General features: G+C 35.3%; 1 protein-coding gene across 2 annotated transcripts; it reads left to right on the top strand.

Annotated features, from left to right (window-relative positions):
* Nucleotides 1-26,465, top strand: Shcbp1 (SHC binding and spindle associated 1). 2 transcript variants are annotated; one of them, XM_027939191.2, is made up of 13 exons: nucleotides 1-103; nucleotides 2,669-2,836; nucleotides 3,007-3,122; nucleotides 4,539-4,747; nucleotides 10,362-10,454; nucleotides 13,882-14,115; nucleotides 14,197-14,365; nucleotides 14,670-14,790; nucleotides 17,635-17,766; nucleotides 18,892-19,010; nucleotides 22,938-23,024; nucleotides 23,364-23,505; nucleotides 25,168-26,465. In XM_027939191.2, exons 1-13 carry the CDS (start codon nucleotides 1-3, stop codon nucleotides 25,491-25,493), a joined length of 2,019 nt encoding a protein of 672 aa, XP_027794992.1. In that variant the 3' UTR covers nucleotides 25,494-26,465. The 2 variants fall into 2 exon arrangements, with proteins under 2 accessions (XP_027794992.1, XP_027794993.1); XM_027939192.2 differs by lacking the exon at nucleotides 1-103 and adding an exon at nucleotides 2,150-2,283 and having other exon boundaries at nucleotides 25,168-26,464.
* The last annotated feature ends 256 nt before the right edge of the window (nucleotides 26,466-26,721 follow it).

Below are 26,721 nucleotides of genomic sequence, written 5' to 3'. Positions count from 1 at the left end.
ATGGCTGACGGGTTGCCGTCGGGTGGAGGTCTGGGGCTTGGGGCGATGGCACCAGAGCGCACTAACTGGGCAGCCGAGGAGGAGCCGGAGCCCCTGGAGAAAGGTGAGCACCCCCAAGCCGGGCTGACAGTCTCCGTGGCGGCCTGGGGCGTCGGGACACTGGCAGGCGCCTGGGTCGCAGACCTGGCGGACTCTGCTGGCCACCTTGGCGGAGAAGGCTGTGCCAGGCCTGGACCCACTCTCAGGATGTCAAAGTTGTGAGGTACACGGGGACAGTTACCCATCTCCACCCTCTTTGGTCTCAGCTTTCCTGAGACTGGAGGAAGTTGGACTTAGGCCAGGAATTCTCAGCCTGGAAGGGTTACCGGAAGCTTTGAGCTTATCAGTTGAGCAAAGATTTTTTTTTTTTTTCATCTGCATCTCAAAGGAGATCATAAATCACACTTCCCCTTTTTTTGAAAAAGGTAACCTTGAATACTTGGCCTAGTTACCTTTTCTGAACACTGAAGGCAAATGACCTGTCTAAAGGTAGGGGAGCCAATTTGGGACAGAGTTCAGAAATAGAATGCACGTTCCATAATTCTGTCTCTTCTTGGAAATTCCATTAATGGGGGGCAGTTGCCGGTAGAAGTGCTGGGAATTGAAAACAGGGTCTTGCAAACATTCTTCTACTGAGCTACATCCCCAGACCACCATTTACTTTTTTTTGTTTTTCTGACATTTTAAGCTGGTTTACATTCTTTAATACTTTGAATTGTGTTGTGAAATGGAAAGAATTCTGGTCAAGTGAGAAAACATAACTGTGACTTAATTATTAATGTATCTTTTGAACTGGCAAAAGTTGATTAGCTTCTTTTCCCCCCCTTGGAAAACAGAGCCAAAAGTTCTGTCTACAGTAAAGATGAAGTAAGATAACTGTAAAGAGTCATGTTTTTGAAGTGGTTGTAAAGAAAGACATATGCTACATGACATCACATGGAATCTTAAAAAAGCTGAACTTTGAGAAACAGCATAGATGGTGGTTACCATCAGGTGGAGAAAATAAAGAGCTGTCAAAGGACAGAGAGTTGTACTTATAAGATGAATAAGTTCTGGAAACTTAATGAACTAATGATGACTATAGTTAATAATATTGTATATTTGAAAAAAATTTATATTTATTTTTTAGTTTTAGGTGGACACAGTATCTTTATTTTTTATTTTTATGTGGTGCTGAGGATCAAACCCAGTGTCTCATACATGCTAGGCGAGTGCTCTACCACTGAGCCCCAGCCCCAGCCCCTGTATATCTGAAATTTATAAGAGTAGATCATAAGTGTTCTTACAAAACAACAACAACAAATCCAAAGGGGCAGGGGAGAAACGAAGGAAGGAAAGGAAACTGTGGTGATGGAAATGTTAGCTTTATTGTGGTAATTCATAATATATACTTATCAAAACATCACAATGTCACTTTAAATATATACAATTTTTATTTGTCTTTTCTACTTCTGTAAAGGTAGAAAAAGAGATAAAAAACAAAATAGCCATAAAGGATGGTGTTGTTTATAAACAAAAACATGCATGTGTACTGTAAAAGATGAAGAAATGATGTTTTTTTACTCCTAATTGAAGTGGGCATACTATTTTTACCTTCCCTTTATAGGCAAGAAAATTGAGGAATAGAGAAATTGTCGCCCAGATAGTAAGCCCTCTCTGGCTTATGTGCATCAGTGTTTGTAAACAGCAGAACTTTGAATACACTTTGGTCATCTGTGGGGTTGAGTAATTCTGACAGCCTGAACAGGGGCAAAAAATAAATGTAAGGAAGGAGAAAAGGAAGCTGAAAATAAAGGAAGGTGTGGAAAGATAGACTGCTGCTCATGACAGACTTAACTTCCTAAAATTGCCTCTGGAAACTACTCTGCCAGTCTAAATGCCACCTTGGCATTTTTTATTTAGCAACAGTTATGTCTGTTAAAAACATCTTTCTACACAGAATTAGATATGCCACTGGCTATATCACACCTTGTGAAACATAATTATATACAGGCCAAACCTAAAGTGATTTGCATTTTCTGCTCTTTTCCTTAGACAGTCATTGAAATTGGTGAGGAGGAACCTAGTAGCCTTAGTGAAGTAAATCTTATGCTTTATTAAGACTCTTTCATCCCTCTTTATTGAGGGGCCATTGACAGACCTCACTGTGGAAAATAAGGGAGGCTTCAACTCATTTGAGAGGGACTATCAGTTCCCTCTTTTAATATAGCTTAATGGAATTATTTTTTGGGGAAAAAAACAACTGTAAGATATTTATTATAACTTGCTAATTATAGCAGTAAAAATAAAAATCCACTTGTGTCCTTTAAAGGAGAACTTGGATGATTTCCACTGAATTAGAAAACAGTCTTCCTTTGTTTTCCCCCCAAACCTCACAGAACAACAAAATCCTAACCTTTGAAAAAATCTTAAGCTTTTTATTGTTTTGAAATAGAATTTGGATTTTGAGATACTTTTGTTTTATAAGCTATTTTCTTCTGACAGTGGTAGAAGTGAGTAGAACATTCATACTCAAATCCTTTTGTGTATTTTGTTTGGAATTACTAAATAAGGATGTGAAAATAGAAGCACTCTGTAAGTACAGAAGTACCTGGGATAGTTGAGCCTACTTGTTTTTGTTGTTCTTTAGGTTTGTTCCAAGATGAAGAGTCATGCAGTGATTGTAGCTACCACGATAAGCCAGTCACTAGTTTACAAAGTTTTGTGCCAGAAGGAAAAACTCTTTTCCCAGAAATTTTCCAAACAAGTCAACTTTTGTTCTATGAACGATTCAGAGCCTATCAAGATTACATTTTAGGTGAGTAGGTTGTTTTTTTCTTCTTTTATCTTTTTAGTTACAAGTAGAATGTCTGTCTCAATTTCTGAGATTGCCAATTGTTGGTTTTGAGAAAGTAGATGTAAATGAATTTATTGACTTCTCTCTGATTTATGCATACTCAGTTCTTACTGTGTTTAATTTGTTTGTAGCTGACTGCAAGGCCTCTGAAGTAAGGGAATTCACAGCTGAGTTCTTGGAGAAGGTCCTTGAACCATCTGGATGGCGGGCAGTCTGGCACACTAATGTGTTTGAGGTGCTGGTTGAGGTAAATTTAATTCTATTGTTAAGATATTTGTCTTTAGCTCTAAGCACTTACTTCAGACTGTTATAGCCAAAGTGCTTATTTTTAATTAAAGTTTATGAGCTGATTGAAAATGGCATGTTTTTCTCATCTAATTGCCACGGTGTTCTAAGCGGTTCCAGTGTATGAAGTGTTCCGCAAATTTTAAAAGCTACTGAGGAGGAGCTACCAGGAAATTAAGATGGTTTAAATTTCAGTGTCCTTTGACAAGGGGAAATGGATTATAAACCTAGGAAGTGGAGGAGGTATTTGAGATCATTTGAAAAATAAGGAGGCCTAATTATGAAGTCAACAGAGTTTTAATTAATTTTTTTTACCTTCTTAGTTTAGCCCATTAAGTAGCTTAAACGAAATAGGCATTTTAAAACTCATCCATTTTTTTTTTGTCTAACAAATTTGTAGGAATGTGGTTAATGGTTAATCTCTTGCTAGTGTGTCCCACTGCAAAAAATAAAACAATCTTATTTTTCAACTGACTGGGCCCTTCACATTAAACTTGCATTCTAATATTAGCTGTGAGTTTTTCTCAGTGTTTGTTAACTGAACCACAAAAAGCCCTGTTAAACCAGGGAGTATGAATTCAGTGTGGCTGTGGCTCCTTTAGAAAATGACATCCCATACTGCTGTGATTATGTATGAAGAAGTGGGTTGTAGCTGTTCTGTGCGAATTTTTAAATTTTGGATTATGCTGATGTCCTTACTTGAAGTTCAGATCTGTTCATTTAGTTATGGTAATGCTCCTCTTCCCCTCCAATCAATTTTCTAAAAGCAGTCAAAGGCATTGTCTTAAAAGACTAGTGTGCCATTTCTTTATTTAAAACCGCTAATGCATTGCACTTACCAAGGGCTTAGTGTTTACTTAATGTCTTCTCACTGTGCTGGAGAACAGGTATAATCCAAGTTCCTTCTGATGTCCTTTGTGTCCTGGTCACTTTGCCTTTCTCATCTCTTGCTGCCTCTGCTCACTCCCAGTCTACTCCCTTTGGTTCCAGCAAGAAGCACTGCCTTTCTTCTCCTCCAGATGTGAAGCTTGTCTCTACCCCAGGACTTTTGCACTTTCCCTGCTGTTAGATTGCTGCTTCCTTTTTATTCTTCTCAGCTTAGAGGTGACTTAGCCTGGTCATCCCAGCAAAACCTGGTCATCATACCTGCTTATTATTCTCTGTCACATACTTATCACCATCTTGTTTATTTTTCTTCCTGATTACAATATAAACACCATGAAGGTAAAAGCCAGACCCCTCTTGTTTTCCCTTTATATTACAAAAGAAGACTCCCCGTCCCCATTTCCAGCTTTTAAAAAAATTAGGCTATCAGTAGTGTTTTGTATGTGTATCTTAATTTTGATTTACATGTGTTAAGTGACATTTTAAATTTTAGGTTACAGATGTGGACTTTGCAGCCTTGAAGGCAGTCGTGAAGCTTGCTGAACCCTATGTCTGTGACTCTGAAGTGAACACTTTTACCTTGGATTGTGTGAAAGAGCTCCTGGAGCTGAAGGAATGTCGGTTGCCCCTGCAGGAGTTGTGGGTGGTGTTTGATGGTTCTGGAGTATTTGACCAGACAGCCCTTGCAATTGAGCATGTCAGGTAGGAAGAGAAGTTGGTAAAAATAACCTTGTGGCCCAAAACTTTGGATGAAGTGATGTTCTTGTCTCTGTTAGAGACAAGATTTAAAAACTCAAAATGTAAACTTTGTCACCGCAATGTGTGTGTGTATTTTTTGGTCCTGGGGATTGAATCCAAGGATGCGTTACCACTAAGCTACATCTCAGGCCTTTTTATTTTTTATTTTGAGACAGGGTATCACAAAGTTGCTGAGGCTTGCCTTGAACTTGTGATCCTCCTGCCTCAACCTTCTAAGTTGCTGGAATTACATGTGTGCACGGCCATGCCTGGCTGTCACTGTAATATTTTAAAATATTCAAAGATTAGGAGAATCTTGATTTTTTATTTTTTATTTTTTTGCAATGCTGGAGGTTAAACCTAGGGCCTTGTGCCTGATAGGTAGGTGCTCTACCACTGAGACACACTTCTAGCCCCTAGGAGAATCTTTATTAAATTAAAAAAAAAAATTTAAAAAATGCTTTAAATGTTCATTTTATTATCATTTCAGACTTATATAAGAAACTGGAAAAGACTGGTATAAGGAATACCTGTTTAGCCTTCACTGAATTTCCCCAAATGTTAACATAAGATAGGAGATTCTCAATTTGGTTTGTATAGATTTAGAAACTGCCTTGAAAGTTGTGGATGCTAAGGCTTTTTGGCTGGTGTATTTGAATATAAGAGGATAGAAAGAAAGGAAAGGAAGTAAAGAAAGTGGTATAGTATGATCTATGTGTTGATAAGACAATATACTTTTTTTTTAAAGGATGTGTCTGGTCAGAAGGTATTTTCTCAGGCTGCTTTCTGAATCTTTTTAGAGGATGTGTTCATGTGTCCTTTTTGGCATGGTTTATTTCCACTTGCACAAGTGTTCTCTTCTTTGTCCCTTAAGTGAGAAAGCCAGCCCATGATACCTGGATTGACTGGTATGCTTTTAAAATACTTCAGATAAGTCTTTTATCAAATAGCTCTTAATACAGCTTGCTTTTTTTTTTTTTTTCGATCTTCTTATATAAAGAAAGCTTACTTTTAATTCAAAATGGATGTATATTCCTCTAGGAAGTGGAAGACTAGATAATGTAATGATCATAATAGTAATAATGTTGTGTGATGTTTTTGTAGTTGAATAAGTACTTTCTGTTAGGGTAGCTGGCACAAATATCCATGAGATGTCAGAAGCAAGGTCTGAGACATTCTGCTTCTTTGTAGAGTTTTCAACTTAAGAGAGACATAGTTCTGAGTTCAAGCAAAGGTTTATTGATAGAAAATATCTGCCAGGCTGCCCTTCTGCATGGCGCAGCAGCCAGTATTACTTGAATGGAAACTTAAATATCTTTTGGACAAGGAAAAAGAGCAAGCTAGAACTGAACTTGGGTGCAGGTGGTTTGGTAACAACAGTTTTTTGTGTTTAGGGGACACCCCTTGACAGGGGTGGTGTTACGGGAACAGGGTATCTTAAGTTTCTTTTTCTTGGCAGTTTCAATTTCGGGTCAAGGTAGAGTCCCAGAACCAAAATGGAGTTACTAATGTTTAGAGACCCAACACATTCCAGTTTCTATACCATTAGTGAGTTAACCTGATTAACTTAAGTTGAATACAAAGAAGCAGAATGTCTCAGACTTTGCTTCTGACATCTCGTGGAAAATTTCTAATTGTGTGGAAGAACATTTAGCTCTAGATGTTCAGTATTAGGCCAAGCAATATAAATCTGAAGAACTGGTTTCTGTCCAAAGCCAAAATAACTTCTTTGTGTTTTTCTTTTGTTAAAAAGAAAACCTGTCAATTGATGCAATTGAAGGTAAAGCTATAACTGATGGATTTAGGAAATTAGGAGTCTAGGAACTAATCTCTTTTATGATGTTAGAAGTTAGTAGAAAGAAAAGTACCTATATTGGTTATATTGTTTGAAGAGGAGCCTGGCTCAATTTACTCTTCATTTGGAGAGCTCAGATTCTGATCAGAGAAGGTCGAATTAAGAGGATTTTCATTTGTTAATGATTCAATAAATATTTGAGTGCTGGGTCCTCAGTGTGACTGGTACACAAAGCTGACCCAAGCACCATCATCAGGAAGTTGTTAGTTAAACATGTGCTATGAGCCTTGATGACATAACCACCCTAAAATATATCTGTGATTGGAAATGGCATTGAGTGCTATGAAGAATTACAGAGTTTCCAAAGACTAGGTTAGGTTCTGTTGTTATTTCCTGAGGAAATGACATTTGAGGTTGGGTCTGAAGGGCTAGCTGAAGGAGGCGCAGGTGCAGGAAACAGGTGCAGGAACTGAGTAAGTTTAGGGAACTGAAAGGTCAGTAAGGTCAGAACACAGTGCTGGGAGAGAACCAGGAAACCAGGCTGGAGAGGCTGGCATGGGTCAAAGGTATAGGGATTTGTTAGCCAATTAATCATTTTTTTTGTCTTTAAGAGGAGTGGGAAGCCATTGAAGAGTTTTCATTCTTGAGAGAATATGATCAGTTTTATGCTTTGAAAGGTTTATATAGCTGGGCATGGTGATGCATGCCTCTAATCCCAGCGGCTCGGGAGACTGAGGCAGGAGGATTGAGAGTTCAAAGTCAGACTCAACAATAGTGAGGCTCTAAGCAACTCAGTGAGACCCTGTCTCTAAATAAAATACAAAAAAAAAAAAGGGCTGGGGATGTGGCTCAGTGGTTGAGTGCTTCTGAGTTCAATCCCTGGCCTCCCCCCTACTCAAAAAAAAGTTCATTCTAGCTTCTGTGTGGAAAATGAATGGAGGGAGATTGAATAGGGAGGTCAATTAAGAAGCAAGACAAAGAAAGTGGGAATACTGAGAGGACAGGTAGAGCCTGATGAAAAAGTGGAGTGGTTGGGACATGGTGGGGAAGATGTGAGGATTGAGAAAGGTAAGACTGGATATGGAAACAGTCAAGACTAACTCCCAAGTTTCTGGATTGAAAGAATAAACACTGGAAGAGGTGCTGATGTGAATGATAAGTAAGTGCCTGGTAGCATGCTGGTAAGGAGGATATTTGAGCTGAGTTATGAAATGTAAATCTAAGTTTACCAGGTGGAGAAGTTGGAAGGCTTCTGACCAGCATCTTACATGGAAGTTTGAAAGAATTTGTGAAGTTAGGAGTTTACATGCAAGGACTCTGAGGCAGGAGATGTGCTTTAGAGTTAGAATATTAATTCTTGTAATATCACCAAGCTTAGGACTTCATTCTGAGGGCAAAAAGCAGAGATTTTTTTTTTTTTAAATGAGGCATCTTGAAGTTAAGTTAAAAAAAACAAACAAACAAACAAAAAAAAACCAAACCAACCAAACAAAAAAAACATTCTTCAGATGGTGAAGAGACCCACCACCTAATCTACAAGAATTAAGACCTGGCTTCATTTTCTGCATTCCTTCCTTTTCACAGCAGAACTTGAAAAGTTATATATAGTCACATGTTCTTCCTGGCATTCTAGTAATACTCCCACTTCATCACTGAAATTTTGCTCAAGGTTGCTAAAGACTTCTGTGTTTTCATATCCAGTTGATACTTCTCTGATCTCATCTTGGTTGGCTGCATTCTGGGCATCTGGTCATTCCCATTTTCTTAACACACTCTCCTTCAGCTTCTGGGACACTGCTGTTCAGATGCTATCTCAGACTTGCTTCTCAGTCATCCTGGCCAGCTTTCCTCTTGTGCTCAAACTGTAGAATATTGGAGTTTCCCAGGGATCAGTCCTATGTCATTGTCTTAGTCTGTTTCTGTTATACTAATATCACTGACTGGGTAAATCTATAAACAATGGTTTCTTTTGGCACATGGTTCTGGAGATTAGTAAAGAGCATGATAAAGCTCTCATGACTTCTTTTTTTTTTTTTTGTGTGTGTGTGTGTGTGTGTGGTGCTGGGGATTGAACCCAGGGCCTTGTGCATGCAAGGCAAGCACTCTACCAACTGAGCTATGTCCCCAGCCCTCTCATGACTTCTTAATACTGTTACATTGGCATTTCAATTTCAACATGAGTTTTGGAGAGGGATATTCAAAGCATAATAGCCATTTACTCTTTTATCCTTGATTAACTTTGGAAGCACATTAGAATCATCTGGGTTATTTTCTTTATAGAAATATTCCAAGTAATATATGAAGAAGGAATGATAGAATATCAGTATTTTATAACCACTAATAACATAAAGCTTATAGGGAGTGATCATCAATGGCTGCTAGGTGAAAAACTGATAAGGAACTTTGTAGTGAGTGAAATCAGGCTGACAATGCCTGAATTCATCTATCAGTTTTAACCTCATGAAAAAGAATGGCCAGGCATTATGTGCTTCCTGATAGAGATATATTATACCTCCCTTAGGGTATTCTTGCCAGAAATCTTACCTAAAGCTGATCAAGCTACTAGATGTTACTATCATTTTACTAGAAATAAAGGAAACAAAAGACTGTGTTAAGTGACCCTATTGGGATGTAATTAACAAAATTCAGAGTGTGGGAAACTATTAAGTAAATTCCATGGTAAAAAAGAGGAAGGAGTAATCTATAAAATAATTTAAGAGCTATATTGATTAAATGCAAATGCAAAGCTGACCCTTGTCTGATCCTGATAAAACCCTGTAAAACAAGAGCAAGAGACAATTGGGAAAATTTGAACACTAACTGTATAATTAATAATATAAGGAATGAAAACTTTCTTTTTGGTATAAAGATTTATTTTATAGACAATACTAAAAATTTATGAATGATATTGGTGAGATTTGCTTCAAAATATTCAGTGTTAGAGTGATGGGGGAGGAGCAGAGATAAGTGGGTGAGGTAGAGATGATAATGAGTTGATAATTGTTGAAGCAGGGTGATGAATACACGGTATTCATGACACTGTGTTCTCTGTTGTATGTGTTTGAACTTTTTTTAAAAAAAGTTAAAATCATTTTGGCAGCTTTAAAAAAATATAAATATAAATGCTGATTTTTCTCACCATACTGAGAGGTTATGATTTATTAGTCTAGAACAGGGAATACATTTTTAAAACATCCCTGGGGACTCTAATGTGTAGCCAGGGTTGAGAACTATTGCTTTATATTATGTCCCTAGATGATCTCATCTATTGCTTTAATACCATCAATATGTTGCCCCTACCAGATTTATATCTACACTTGACCTTTCCCTAGAGCTCTGGGGTTCTGTATTCATCTGCATACTGGACATCATCCATTTGCAGATCAATAGGCATCTTAACTGGAACACTTTAAAAACAGAACTCTTTATTTTTAACCCCAAACCTGTTTTTCTCCCCCTTCTTTTCCATCTCAACAATGGCATTATAATATTATTTATTATTGATAATCAATAAATAGTCCCGATAAAAAGGAAGTTCTAACAGACACAATGTTGTGGAAAAACTTTTCCAGCTGATCTGAAGATCTGTATTTTATATGACTCATGACTGTCAATTATAGCAAATAACACAGTGTTCACATATATTAGAGAATGTTGTGAAAATAGTTGTAAGTAGCTGTAAATGGTAGGATTGTTTTGATTTTCTCTTTAGTTCTCATCACTCCAAAACTCCAATATACTGAGCCAGTGATTGAATTTAAATGATACTAAGCTCTTTTTCAGATTTTTCTACCAAAACATTTGGAGGAGTTGGGATGAAGAAGAGGAGGATGAGTATGATTATTTTGTCAGATGTGTTGAACCTCGATTGAGATTGTGAGTATTTATTACTGACCTCATATGTGTTGCAAAATGGATTTTTTTAACCTTTTTTTAAAATTCTACCCGTGTGATACACATATCACATGCCCCAGATGTCATAGACAAAAACAGATCAATGTACAAATAGTACAAGTTATTAGATGAAGCTTGTGTGAAGTTTAGACACCAGCATTTAAATTTACGAACTAAGTTTAAAAGCAGAGAATTCAAGAACATTTAAATTATAACTCACTATTTATGAATATGAATAAAATTCAATTGAGCTAGTGTGTTAAAAGCATTTTGTTAAAGACAATTGTTAGAAAAATAGTGAAATTATTTGAATTACCGAAGACTCCTTTGCTTTAAATTTTTAAAGACTACTTTTAAAGTATATGGTTTTATTCTAATGTTTTGTCAAGCAAGCTCTTGCTTTATTTGACAAATAGTTAAAAATATTAAATCATTAATATTGGTAGAATGAAAATTTCCAAAATACCAAAGTACATTTTTGTAATTTATCATATTTTGGTGGGGAAAAACCTTTCCATACAAAAATATAAAAATTAACTCTGTATCCTAAACTGTTGTTCTATACTGACCTTAAATGTGGTATTCATTTATCATTCCACTAGATGGTAGTCTAAGACCAGTTATTTTCTTGTATTCATAAATTGTAATTTAATAGGCAGTGCTGCAATGAGAATAAAATTAGAACTTGCACTCCAAAAAAAGAATTATGGGAGATGATTTTTTTCTCGTGTGAAGGATGATTTGACTGTATAAGATAAGGCAGTAAGCCTTCACATTTTTGTGGAATCCAACTTGATTTAGTAAGTTTCTCTTGGTTTCAATAATAAATAATAATAAAATAAAAAATATGTGAAACTCTGGCTAACGATTCTTACTTGTTTAGAATTATGTATGTCTGATTTCAGCTCTTCAAAAATTGACTATGTTTTCTATTCAGTCTTTCCAGTTTTTTCATTGTGTCTATTCTGTTTTCCCACAATGTACTCTAATGACAGATTTTCGATAAACTTGAATATTTTCTTGGTTTGTGATATTTGCTCTTAAACAGTAATGGTCGGTTTTGATTGAAGTGAAATGTAATGGTAGGTGACTATCATGCATGTCTGGCAAATTCGATCTTTACTTGGAGAAAAATTGTATTCTGATTTGACAGCTTTGCATGTGCTAACAAGAAGTGATTTACATACATACTCTGTATATCACCAGCAGATGGAAAAGCATAAGGCAGAAATGGTTTGGGTTATGAAGAAGAAACTACAGTGCTTGGTGGAGAAACTGGAATTTTATTAAATGTAGGCAGATCTGAAATGGTTCTTTAGCTAAGATAGGAGTAGAGCGTCAATAGACAAGATTTAAAAGGAATCAAATCGTACTGTCTTGATTTTATACTGTGTGGTAAATATTTTTCCTTTCTAATTCAAAACAGCATTCCAGAATTTAGGAGTCTGAGATACAAATGTTGGTTCATTGCATCCAGACCATGAAGTATCAATATGACGAGGAGAAATAAACTGATTACCATGGGTGTTAGAAATACTGAGACTCATTTTAAAATTTGAGCCTTAATCTTCACAGTTTAATAGACCTGATCAGTCAGTTGTTTGCTCCCTGATTTCTTCTTTGCAAAGTGAATTTAAATCTTTAAATAATTATGGATTAACCAAAGCAGAGGAAATCCTTGCTTTTTTTTTTTTTTTCAAGATTGGCCTAATTTATTTACTTGAAAAATGGGTAAAGAATTACTTTTTATTTGTTTTTAATACTATTTGAGTGTTCACCATAATTTGGTGTAAATTTATTTAGGATTATGGTTCTGTTCCTTGATCTTATTCAGAGCATAACTAAGTAAAACAAAAACAAAAACAAAACAAATGAAATCATCACCTAAAGCAATAGTTCTCAACCTTAGCTATATTAACATCTAGGGAACTTTAAAAATTACTTCTAGCTGGTGCTGTGGCACACACTTGTAATCCTAGTGGATGCTGAGGCAGGAGGATTGTAAATTCAAAGCCAGCCTCAGCAATTAGCAAGGCCCTAAGCAACTTAGCAAGACCCTGTCTCAAAATAAAAAGATAAAAAGGGTTGGGGATGTGGCTCAGTTTTTTAAGTTACCTTAAAATTAACACTAATATCCTAAACTGTTGTTTTACACTGACCTTCTTAAATGTGGTATTCATTTATCATTCCACTAGATGGCAGTCTAAGACCAGTTATTTTCTTGTATTCATGAATTGTAATTTAATAGGCAGTGCTTCAATGAGAATAAAATTAGAACTTGCACTCCAAAAAAAGAATTATGGGTCTGAGATACAAATGTTGGTTCATTGAAACAACACCAAAACCAAAACCACAACAACTTTTAGAGACCCATTTAATTGGTCTGGATGGGGGTCTAGGCATCTGTATTTTTGAAAGCTCCCCAGGTGAGTTGAATATTAAGCTAGGGTTGAGAAGCGCTGGCCTAAGTCATTGCTAGTCAGTGTGTTTTTAACTAAGAAATAAAGCAGTTATTTAAAAACTGTATGTAATGGCAGTAATCTTATATTTTATTTTCAAAACTATTGATTTCCTTTTTTCTGTTTCATTAATTTTATATCCATTAACTTATACATTCCCAAATTATTTTATTGCACCCAGAAATACTTCTTGATATGTCTTTACAGAATATCAAAGGCTATCTCTAATAACTTCCTGAGATAATTTTTGTGCATTAAATGCAGGCAGAGCTAGACAATTTAAATAATTTCTCATTTTTAATCCTATAAATCTGGTAATCTTAAAAGTTGTAAAACAATTTTAGATACTTCCCTTCCTATCCCCACTCTCAAATTCCTTAAATAAGACTCAAATCGAGTCTCAAATAAAACTTGAAATCTTATTGTTAGGATTCTTTTTGTGTGTATGTGTGTTACTAGGGGTTTAACCCTGGGGTACTCTACCACTGAACTACACCCCCAACCCTTTTTATTTTTTTATTTTGAGACAGCGTCTTGTTAAGTTGCTGAGGTTCTTCTGGAATTTGCAGTCCTCCTGCCTCAGCCTTTTAGTTGCTGGGATTACAGGTATTTACCACCATGCCCAGCTTGAATCTTAATATATGAGGAGAAAATACTTTCTTATTGGATAATGATTACACATTATGCAGCATGAACTGACACTGTTTTAAAAATACAATGCTTGGATTTAAGGAAAAAAAAAACCTCCTCAAAAGAAGAAAAGTTAGTGACCCTAATGAAGCTGTTCTTCATACTTCCAATTGCTTTCACTTATAATGGAGTGCTATTCAGAGCAACTTAACGTATACCTGAGTATATACTATAACTTGCTGGATCTTTGAGTACTAAATGAGCTGTCTTAATGATAAGAAAATTTACTTGGAAGGCAATGGATTTCAATTTACTTTCAGGTATTATGATATTCTTGAAGACCGAGTTCCTTCAGGACTTGTTGTTGACTACCATAATCTGTTGTCTCAATGTGAGGAGAGTTACAGGAAATTTCTAAATCTGAGAAGCAGTTTGTCAAATTGTAATTCTGATTCTGAGCAGGAAAATATCTCCATGGTGGAAGGATTAAAATTGTATTCGGAGATTGAACAGTTGAAACAAAAGCTAAAACTCATTGAGAATCCTTTGTTGAGGTATGTGTGTCTTTGTTTTTCTTAACTAGTCCTTATTAGCTATCTTACTGAGAATTAATGGATGTATTTGGTTTCTTTAAGATATGTGTTTGGTTATCAGAAGAACTCTAATATTCAAGCAAAGGGCATCCGTCCAAATGGCCAGAAGGTCACCCATGTGGTCTCATCCACCATGATGACTGGTCTACTTCGGGCTCTGCTCAGGGACAAGCTTTGTGAAGAGCATTGTGAGGGGGAAATAGAAGTTCAGGTAAAAGGGGGGTTGTTTGCTCCAGGTGACTTCGCCTTTTGATTCATACCAGATTTTTATGCATTCTACAAAGTGTTTATAGAAGCTTTCTAGGGTTGATTTTCTGTGAAATGAGAAATAGTAAGAGCACTGTCTTTTGTTAACAATAGTGACTTTAATAAAAGCATGCTTGGGGCTCAATGCACTATCACAGGAGACACTTAATGCAGTTTGTGCTCCATTTTAAAGGTCAGACATGAAGACACTTGCAATAATACTCAAGTTGCAATGTTCAACCGTATTGCAATATGTTGTTGTTTTCTAGTTCCACAGAGATCCATTGTCTGCTATAAATGCTTGCTTTGAAGGTGACACTGTTATTGTTTGTCCTGGTCATTACATGGTACATGGCACATTCTCCATTGCTGATTCCATTGAATTGGAAGGTGAGTATGGATGATAATACATATAAATATTTATATGCATACATATAAATAAGCAGTAAATCAATGATTGTGTTGAAGTTCCAAGAATGTAATTTCAACCCATTTGGTTTCAAGTGAGATGCCTTGAAACATTAAGGGTATTTAAAGCTTTCAGGGTTGACCCAGTGTTTGAGCAACTTGAATCATAGGTCCTCGAGACAGTATGTATGTTGGGAAGATGTTTACAGGCACATTTTTTTTAAGACCATTAGGAAGAAGTGTACTTTCTAGATTATATGTAGTTTGTGGAAAAGAAGTCTAATTTTTGGGATGGAAAAATATTCCCAGCAAAATATAATCATATATCTATGTGTATGTCTATGTTTAATATTTTCTTATCTGTTGCTTGCTCTTAGGCCATACATTTTGTGGCTACCTTGGTACCTGATTTTTTTGTTTGTTTTGTTTTAAAGTTAGCTTATTTTTATAAGAGATATTTTTGAAAAGTGCATTTAACTTGAATTGGTACAAAAATTATCTTAATTCTTTAAAAGCTTACTGAATGTCATAAATACTACATTTTGTATCCTGGCTAAAGTATACTTTTTAGAACATCAATATTGGAAGGTTGTATTAAAAGCAACTTTTTTTTTTTTTTTTTAGTTGATAGATCTTTATTTATTTGTATATGGTGCTAAGAATTGAACCCAGTGCCTCATGTATGCTAGGCAAGCGTGCTACCACTGAGCCACAACCCAACCCCTTAAAAGCAACTTTTTAATAGTAATAATCTTAAAGTTCATTCAGAATGATTTCTAAATTTAGTTTAGTTTACAATTATTCATTTTGGTTCTGCATATTTCTATAAAGTCAAATTTAGATGCACCTGTTCAACTATTTACCAGAACAGCTTCAAGTTAGTAATAAAGCTTGTAATGCAAAAAAAAAAAAAAAAAAAAAAAAGCATATATCATTTTGTGACTTAAGCAGCTGTTCACAAATGGCTAAAGCTATGTTCTTTATCTTGTCAAAACTTCTTAATGGAAGCAAGACTGGGAGTTTAATTTCCTGCTGTTCACTACTATATCATCGCCCCCTTTTTTGTTTTATGTATATAATTTTTGTTTTTTCTCCTCTCCAATATTTGATTTATCATAGATGTATGTATATAAAAACACATCTGCAGGGTAAATCACTGCAATAAAAACACTTTATTTTTTGGCATAGTGAAAATAACATTGATATTATATTGTTTGGTGGATAAAGTTCTTTCTAGATTGGTGAAGAAATAATAATGTAATTGCCAGAGTGTTATAAATAACCATAGAATTCTGATGGGTGAGTATAAAAATGACTATAAATTTACTAACCAAGGGCATTTCTAAGAATTGGAGAATCAGATGGGATCTGCAGTGTGAATGTGTGGAGTACTAGTGATTCATCGCTAACACTTGTAACAAGTGTTACAAGTGTATTGAGTACCTACTGTGGGCAGGTTTCATAAATATGTGCAGGGTGCATAGCTCTTAGAGTAGGGCTTTTTTGTTTAAAAAATCTATTCAATTAGGTGATGGTTTTGTTTTTAACTGCTAAGAATACATAATTTGTATAATAATCTCAGGTTTTTTCCTAATTTAAGACCATTAGGAAGAAGTGTACTTTCTAGATTATATGTAGTTTGTGGAAAAGAAGTCTAATTTTTGGAATGGAAAAATATTCCCAGCAAAATATAATCATATATCTATGTCTATGTCTATGTTTAATATTTTCTTATCTGTTGCTTGCTCTTAGGCCATACATTATATTTTTTTATTTTTCTGAAGATAAACAATGATTGTTATAGGAAATATGCAAAGTACAGACAGACACATACAAAGAATCAGAAACAACTCAATCCAATTATCCAATGTCCACCCTGGTAGCATTCTTGTGTTTGGAGTCTTAGTGCCCCTCAAGGCTTGTCTAAACTCTTCAAGTAGCTTTGCCTGTTCAATGCTGTTACCACTTTCATCTACTCAAGCAAAGACTCTTCTTTATGAAAAGCCTAGAAAAAACAATTACCAGACATCCAGATACTTAACTATCTCTTTAGAGAGAGTTTTTTCTTACAGCTTTGTTTGTGTGCTTCTGTTTTATGATGAAAGGAAATTCTCTAGTTTTCTGTAAGAGCATCCAGAGGCTTGGCCTGCATTATTAGTTGGATTAAGACTTTGTTGGGTACAATGATGTGCACCTGTATTCCCAGCTACTGGGCAGGTGCAGGCAGGAGGATTGCTTGAGCCCAGGAGTTTGAGGCTAGCTTAGGCAGCATTAGTAACACCCTATCTCAAAAAAAAAAAAAAAAAAAAAAAAAAAAAAAAAAGAAAGAAAGAAAGAAAAGAAAAAGATTTATGAAACCTGATTTTTAAAAAATTGGTTAATAAAGTAGACCCTTTTTTTTGTATTAGCTTAAACTGTTTGAAGTTGATTTGTCAGGTTCTAATTTTGAGAAATGCTAGATATATTCCATATAATTTATATTAGAGCCATAAAATCTTAGGGGAAAACTTAGAAGGGCTGAATGCCTTAGAATTATTTATTTTTTTATAGCAGTTTTGTAAGTGAATTTAGTGCGAACTGACCTAAGGTGGTTGGCAGAGCAGTCTTTCTAATATGGGGACAGATTGGAAGGTTGTTATTAAAAATTTGATACCTTGACTTAAATTATACAAGGTATGTGGACAAAGAAATTTTATTTAAATATAACTAATATTGATTATCTCGAATTATCATTTGGAAATGTTTGGACTCGTGAAATTTGTTCTAATGTTTTTGTGTTCAGATGTTTTCCACTCCCTTCTTGAGTGTTCTTGCTTTCTTCCTTAGGATATGGTCTACCAGATGATATTGTGATAGAAAAGAGAGGCAAAGGAGATACTTTTGTGGATTGCACAGGTGCGGATATTAAAATCTCAAACATAAAATTTGTTCAGCATGATGCTGTAGAAGGAATCTTAAGTAAGTATCTGAATATTTGGTGCATTTTTTTTCTAGGCTTTGAAAGACTATTTTCTATGGAAGATAGAATGTAACTCAATACCACTGGAGTATATGGAAGGCTGATTAGTTACTGTGTACATAACATGATGAGTTAAGCAGTTTACCCTAAGGTGAAAAATAGTTCAGCTTATTTTTTTTTGTTTGTTTGTTTGTTTCCTAGTTCAGCTTATTCTTGAAAACTTGTTGGTTTATTATCATTTTCTTTTCTGTGTGATTAATTCTTTTAAAGCATTCCAACATTGTATTTTGTGTTCTTTGTATTCATTTTAGCATTAGACTGAAACTTGTTACTTTGACACTGTGCTAAGGTTTGGATATAGTTTGTCTCCCAAATGTTCTTGTGCTTGAAGCTTGGTGGTGGTGTTGATATGGTAGAATCTTTAAGAGATGGGATGTAGTGGAGCTAATTGGGTCACAGGGGTTCCACACTCATGAATGGATTAATGCAGGTCTCACAGGAGTTGATCAGTTCTCCTGAGAGTGGGTTGGCCCATGTCCACTCTCTTGTTTCCTTGGTAGTACATGTTTCCCTTCTGTATGCAGCTGATGTCATTTCTTCTCTTCCATGTTGTCATACAGCTGGGAAGATCTTGCCAGACACCATGCTGTTTGGACTTTTTACCCACCAGAATAATGAGCCAAATAAACTTTTCTTTTTTTAACATTACCAATGTCAGGTATTTTGTTATAGCAACACAAAACATTGTTTTCTAGAATCTGTAACACACTTTTTTTGGACTTTTCCTTCTTCTTTCCAGGCCACTTAGCAGAGTTGCTCGTATATGTATATGTATATGTATGTGTATAGGTTTGTGTAGGGTGTGTTTTTTTTCTTTTTGTAACAAATAGATGCTTTTGCATTTCTGAGGTCAAGTCATTTTCTAAGGAAGTTGCCTTTAGGTTTTAGAAAATAACTCACTATAGTGATTATTTAAATTTTATGAATTTGTAATTCAGCTAACAGTTTAAATGGTACCTCTTGAGGAATACTTAGACTATATTTAATGTCAACTCTAGGATATTTCTAATATTGGAATAGTCACATTACTTCTTAAAGCAGTTGACTGTATATTTTCATCATAGTCATTCATCGTGGCAAGACTACATTGGAAAACTGTGTGTTGCAATGTGAAACTACAGGAGTCACAGTACGAACATCAGCTGAATTTTTAATGAAGAACTCAGATTTATATGGTGCCAAGGTATGATAATTTGCATTTTTATGGCGGAAGTAATTATTTGGTTTAAGTTTTAAATAATTAAGCTATGGGACCAAGATGTAGATGCATACTTCAATTCTCTTTCTTCAGAGAAGTTTAGATACTTATATCTACTAAATTAGCCCAAATCTTCTTATTTAGCCACTAAGCATAAGCATATACTGTAGTATTTTTAAAACGGAGATTAGGAAGAAAAATAATAAATCTCATATTTTCTCTTTGGTAATTTAAAAATAAATTAAGATCCTTAAAATTATAACTTTTAAACAATTTGTAACAGCTAAAGCTCAGTTGCTTTTTAAAAAAACTTTTGAATTTGAGATAATTATAGATTTATATGCTATTATAAGAAATAATACAGAGAGATCCCATATGTATACGCTTTACCAGTTTCCCTTGCAAAACTATGGTACAGTGTCACAACTAGGATATTGACACTGGTTCAGTTAAAGCAAAGAATGTTTTCACCACCGCAAAGATCCCTATGTTGCCACTTTATAGCCAAACTCATTTGCCTCTCCCACCAACCTTCTTAACTATTGGCAAACTCATCTGTTCTCCATTTCTATTATTTCATCATTTCAAGAATGTTATATAAATGGAATTACATAGTATATAACCTTTTGGAATTTTTCACTTAGCGCAATTCTTTGGTGTTTTATCCACAATTTGTATGTACCAATAGTTTCTTCCGTTTTATTGTTGATAAATAGCCCAACATGTGGTCATTTCAGTTTGTTTATTCACCTGTTGAAGAAGTAGATGATCTAAATTTTCTCTCATTTTTATCTGTTGTGAGCCTCTTCAACTTGATAGAGCATATCTATAAAAAGCTGTTTATATTTAATGATGAAATACTGAATATATTTCTCCTAAATCAAGAACAAGGTAAGGATATCTGCTCTCACCACAGTTATTCAACATAGTTTTAGAAGTTCTAGCCAGTTCAATAAGGCAAGAAAAAGGAGGCAAAGGGCATATAAATCCCCGTTTATAAGCGATGTGATTATCTGTACCAAAAATCTACGAAAATACTACTGGTTCTGAAGTTATCTTCTATTTCTTTGCTGAGACTTTCATTTTCTTTAAGTATGTTCACAATTGCTAATTGCAGTATTTTTTTAAAATCATGGTTCTTTTGATATTATTGTCAACTAATTCTAACATCTTAGACATTTTACAGTTTTGACATTAGTTGATTGTCTTACTTAGTTTGGCATCTTCCTGGTTCTTGGTGTTTTAAATGATTTTCAGTTGAAACCTGGACATTTTTGTATTATGTTATGAGAGTTGGATCTTCTGTTTTAACTGGGCTTCTCTGAGTGCTATAAAGAGAATGGGGCAGGATTTATTCTCAGGTTGGGTGGGGTACTTGTACTGCTGGGTGGAAGTGAGAGATCCAGCTTCCCTCCTGGTTTTCAATGACACTGTGTACTTGGGGCTTGTCTTATTACCACTGAGCAATGATGAAAGTCCAGATTCTCCATTAGGCCTGCTCTGATACCACCCCAGTGGGGATGGTTGCAAGGCCCTTGTCAATGTCAGGTGGAGGTAAAAGTCTGGACTTCCCATGTAGTCTCTACTGACACTGCTAGGCCAAGTGTCTTGGTACCAACTACTGGGGATGAAAAAGTTACCTGGTTACAGTCTGGTTGAAGCAGAAGAAGTCTAGGCTCTCCTCTTGACCTTTGCCAGCATTTAGTGGGAATGGGGGCTGCTGTTGTTGTTTTATCCTCTATGGTATTTGGCTGGAATAGAGCTGTTATTGTCTAAAGTTTTCTATCTTTAGGTTGTCTGGTCTTTTGACTAGACAGAGCAATCCTTTTTTTTTTTTTTTTTTTTTTTTCTGTGTCTGTCCATGTTTCTGAATCACTAGCTTCTTCAGTGTGGGGATTATGAGGCAGAAGGAAAATCCAAGGAACTGACTATTATGTTGGTGTCATTCTTTGTGTTTTGAAGTCCCAAGCAGTTCTGCCTTCTTCTCTCCACTTTTTAAAAAAATATTGTATTTTAGTTGTAGATGGACACAACATCTTTATTTTATTTTTTTTTATGTGGTGCTGAGGATTGAATCCAGTGCCTCATACATGTGAGGCAAGTGCTCAACCACTGAGCCACAACCCCAGCCCACTTTTCAGACTTTTTCTACTTGTTTTGTATATATTGCCTACGTTTTTGATTATACCTAACAGAAGGAATAGGAACATGTACTTCATCACATTTAGTGGGAATGGGGCAACTACTTTTTAACTGCCAAATAGCTGTTCACTTCATTTTCTAGGCGATTGCTGGTTTAAATTGTCCTTTTAAAATTTTACATTATTCCTTTACATTATAGGTTGATATTTAATTTTAACTATTTTGTTGTATATTCACGTGCCTTATAATGGCATATCAGTATGACATATACAACTATGAATACCATATAGCCTTAGTGTGTAGTAGGCTACACCATCTAGGGTTGTGTAGGTACACGCTAAGATTATACAATGACAAAATCACCCAACAACAAATTTCTCAGAACATATCCCTATTATTAAGTGACCTATGGATGTATATATGTTTTTTCAGTGTACTTCTAAATCTTTTTGCACATAACCCTACACTGAAAATCTTTTAGCCTAATTAGCAATTAAAAAAAAATTTCATAGAAGAGTTAGGGTTAGTGTTACATAGGGTTCAGCCATTTGTAAAGGAGGAAGTAATAACAAATGTACTCTCATGGTATACTACTACTCCAGAAAAACAATTCAGCACCCATGCAGTAGATGTGTCATAAATGATTATAACTTTTTAATCAATGATATCGTGAATTAACATATTCTGAAATGGTTTCTTTTTCTTTCTTTTTAAAAATGTTTTTAGTTATAGATGGACACAATACATTTTTTATTCATTCATTCATTCATTTATAATGTATTGCTGGGGATCAAACACAGTGCCTCATGCATATTAGGCAAGCACTCTACCACTGAGCCACAACCCCGGCCCCCTACCCATGAAATGCTTTCTTAATTATAGAGATTTTTGTTTTCTAAAGTATGTAATATAACATTAGCAATAAATAGTTACTGTTACTTTTTCGTTGATACCATGTGGTATCATGGGACAATGTGAGAGAATTGGATCATGGTGGGTCTCTCTGGTCACTATGAATAAGTAACATTTGTATTAACTGCTAATTTTAACATGAGTGTATTTTAACATGAGAGGCCATTGCTTGACTCATAGAAGTGATTTTAAAATCATTATGGTAGGGTTATTTTAAATTGTCTTGTTTTTAAAAACAGAATCTTATTTCTGTCTTCAAATTTCAGTATTTCACTAGACTCATACTGTTCTCCAACTAATTGAGAATGGTCATTTTAAGTGCATCTTTCAACAAAATTGTTAAATGACTTTTTTTTTTTTTTTTTTTTGGCAGAATCAGAAAACATTTGTCTAGAATGAGAGTGGAATAAAAATAAAGTTTTGATACTCTTAACCACTGTGTGTGTGTGTGTGTGTTAAATGATCAACAATTTGTTGGAAATGGAGCAAATAGAAATGTTGATTAAAAATACCTAAAGCCAGGCACAGTGGTGCACGAGCGCCTCCAGAGGCTGAGACAGGAGAATCACGAGTTCAAATCCAGCCTCAGCAAAAGTGAGGTGCTAAGTAACTCAGTGAGACCCTGTCTCTAAATAAAATACAAAATAGGGCTGGGGAAGTGGCTCAGTGATCATGTGCTCTTGAGTTCAATCCCTGGTTAAAAAAAAAAAAAAAGAAAAGAAAAGAAATACTTAAAGAAAGTCATCTGTAAAACACTTTATCTTTGTATGTTACATTTTTTCTGTGTTAAAGGCTAAAAAGTCATTGTAATAAATCTTTTTAAAACTGATTGTCATTACCCCAAATTGTAACTTATAGGGTGCTGGTATTGAAATATATCCTGGGAGTAAGTGTATCCTGAGTGACAATGGGATCCATCATTGCAAGGAGGGGATCCTCATTAAGGTGAGCATTAGCTGAAATACATTCTTTCTAAAGATTAGAATGGTTTCACCTAAGAAATTATGTTTTATTAAATTTCTGTGTTGAATTCTATTGCTTTCTAGTTTTGAAAGCATAAACAGCATAGAAATATAAATAACACAAGTAGTTGGTGATTTCTTGTGAAAGGGCTTTGCTGTCTTTAGATATGCAGAAGTGACAGGAACGCTATGTCACTCTGGTACAGTGTATTAATAAGCATAGATTTTCTACTTTATTTTTAGAATGGTGTGAAAAAAGATTTTTAAAACAGGCAATGTTGAATATGACAGTTTCTTAAGACATTTGTTTTCAATGTCACAGGACTTCTTAGATGAGCATTATGACATTCCCAAAATATCCATGGTAAATAATATCATACATAATAATGAAGGTTATGGTGTTGTTTTGGTGAAGCCTACAATTTTCTCTGAACTGCAAGACAATGCCCACGATGGAATTGAAGGTAGGCTATATTTAGTAATTTTTTATATAAAGACCATATATAGTTTGCTTTATTTCAGCATTAAACTGATTAGGACCTGAGTCTTCTTCCCCTCTTTAAAAATATTCCTAGAACATGCTTAGGCATGGACATAGAGAAAGAAGCTTGGTAAAGTGTTAGCATTATAGAATCTCAGGGTGAGAGAGACTTTGAATGTCAACAAGTTCATCTGTTCATTCAAAACTTGATGTTGTGGTTTCTGTGACCCCACAGTCCCTTTATTTTCATGCTTGGTTTTCTGTAAATGTATAGAATAAGGATAGGTATATGCTAGCAGTGGTGGCTCCTACTAGCATTTGTTAAGGGAGGAGGCAGTGAAGTAAGTGTGCCAGGTTGAAGGCTGTATTTACTTAGGGGTATACTGGAGTTTGCTTCTGTTTTTCATTGGTAGAAGTGTCTCATTGTCACCTGCCTTTCTTGGCAGCAAAATGAGCTAGCTCAGTGGAGATTCATGAATTTTAAGCCATGATGCAGGTCACTATTAAATCTCAGTTATAGATAGGGATTAGACATTTATGTGGATGAGGGAAGTTTAAAGCAGTTTAAATAGTAGTCCTTGTTATTCTTGAGAATCTGCTCTATTTATATCTCTAGAAGTTTTTATCTCCACACAGGTCTCACAGTGTGAAATTAAGGTGTCAGGTGAGCAGAATTTTTATCTGGAAGCTCTGGTGAAAGAATCTACTTATAAGCTTATTCATGTCATTTCACTGGCGGAATCCATTCCTTTAGGTTGAAGGACTGAGGTCTCTGTTTTTTTTTGCTGGCTGTTGGTTGGGGATCATATTCAGCTCCTTGTCTCATTGTCTCAATCCTTCTTAGCTACAGAGAACCTCCCTGAAGGCAAATCTCTCTGACTTCCTCTTCTTCAACTAGCTGGAGAAAACTGATTAGTACATTGCAAAATTACAATGCAAAGTTCTGTTGCCGTTTAAGAATAATGAGTGTGGGGCTGGGGGTGAAGCTCAGTGGTAGAGCACTTGCCTAGCATGTACGAGGCCCTGGGTTTGATCCTCAGCACCGCATAAAAATAAATAAGGGTCTGGGACTGTAGCTCAGTGGCACAGCACTTGCCTAGCATGTGTGAGGCACTGAGTTCAATCCTCAGCACCACATAAAAAAACATAAACATAAAATAAAGGCATTGTGTCCATCTACAACTACAAAAAAATTTAAAAAATAAATAAATAGAATAAAGGTGTCCATCTACAACCAAAAAAAGTAAAGGAGAAAAAAAAAGAATAATGAACATAACACCAGGGGTTGGGGATTGTGGGACCCATCTAAATTAGCTGCTAGATTAGAAGTTTAAGAAAAGTAGCACTATCTATTAATCTTTGCATCCTAGCTCCTAATGCAGTGCCTAGCAGACAGTAAATACCCAGGATATGTCTGTCGAGTGAATGAGATTCTAGGATGAAGAAGGTAAATAAAGAATTTAAAATTGATGAAGAGTAAGACAACTGCCAGTTGAGAATCTTATGGCAAAGAATTTGTAAAATACAGGTATATCAGGAGTCCTTGGCAGAAAAAACTTGAAAGCTCTAACAGACTGTGTAGATATATGTTTTAGTTTGGTTAGACTGTTTATTGAACTTTGTTATAATTTGTTTGTTTCTCCAGAAAATAAAGCACTTAAAATTCAGACAAGTGAAGAGGCAGATGCAGCTGAAAGAGTGGATCTAGAAGAGCTGATTCAGTGTGCAACAGGCAGAATGGAGCTTTCTGTAAGAACTGACCTTTCTGAGCAAGTTGAGGGTAATTGTGAAATTGTAAATGAACTAGTTGCTGTCTCTACACAAAAAGGCCACATGAAGAAGAAAAGGTTGAGTGAACTGGGGATCACACAAGCTGATGACAACTTAATGTCACAGGAGATGTTTGTTGCAATTGTGGGGAACCAGTTTAAGTGGAATGGAAAAGGGAGTTTTGGCACTTTTCTTTTCTGACCACAGTGATGTAACTAGATAACAAAATATTGAATTTTGCACATGCTGCTCTAAGAATCACTGCTGCTCTATAGTTTGCTTTATGTTGTATTTTATATTTGATATATTTGATTGGGCTTGAGTGAAATGTAGGTTTATTTCTATCTGCAGCTATTGCACATAAAACACTCTTCATAAGAAAGGTCGTAAAAACATAAAATAATTGGAGATTTCTTATTTAGAATGTCTTGTTTTCTTAAACACATAGTTCTCATATTAAGCCTGCTACGTAGCTTTCTAGTGTGAATACACTTTAATCCAGCACTTCAAAGAGGAGGAAGAAAGGTAGGGAATGCAAGACAGTATGCACCAAAATGCAGTAGGTATCACATGTTCAGGGTTCTTCTAGAGTTGTTTTTTTATCCCAATTACAGTGAGTCTGATTTCCACATTATATTTGCATAATACTTGTCTTAAAATAAAAGCTTTTATGATTGGGAAGTTATCTAACTAATCAGACTTATTATTATTGAGAATTTGAGTAGAATGCATTTTTATGTTGAACTATGCAATCATCAAGCCAGCAATAGATAACTTAGCAGGTTTGAAGCAGAAACAAAATGTGTTGTTTGGAGTCATGTGTTCATAGAGCATTTCCAGTACTGAATGTGAATGATTAAAAAGAAAGTCTTTTTCTTTCACCATAACAGTATTCTGATCATATTTCTTACATAGTCAAAATGATTACCTATACAACCTATGTCAACTATGTATTCTTGGTATCTCATATTGTAAACATAGCTTTTAAACATATTTAAAATTTAAAAAGCTATATGTGACATTAATATGCCTACTGATTAAAATTATACTGATGAAACAATAAAATGGAATCTTGTTCTATTTTTCCAAACACATTATTGACTGTACTACCAATGTAGCATTTGTAGCACCCAATATTTTGATATCTTTTTAGTGTTTCAGAAAGAATATTATAATACCAGGGACAGTGGTGGAGACCTGTAATCCCAATGGCTTGGGAGGCTGAGGCAGGAGGATTGTGAGTTTAAAGCCAGCCTCGGCAAAATCGAGGAGATAAGCAACTCAGTGAGACCCTGTCTCTAAATAAAATACAAAGTAAGTAGGGCTAGGGATGTGGCTCAGTAGTCAAGCACCCCTGAGTTCAATCCCCAGTAAACCCCCCTACCCCCCCACCCCATCCCACCCCCCGCCAAAAAAAAAAAAAGAAAGA

The sequence above is a fragment of the Marmota flaviventris genome, chromosome 18 (assembly GCF_047511675.1).
Source record: "Marmota flaviventris isolate mMarFla1 chromosome 18, mMarFla1.hap1, whole genome shotgun sequence".
Lineage (NCBI taxonomy): Eukaryota > Metazoa > Chordata > Mammalia > Rodentia > Sciuridae > Marmota > Marmota flaviventris.
This window is presented reverse-complemented; position numbering and strand designations above follow the sequence as displayed.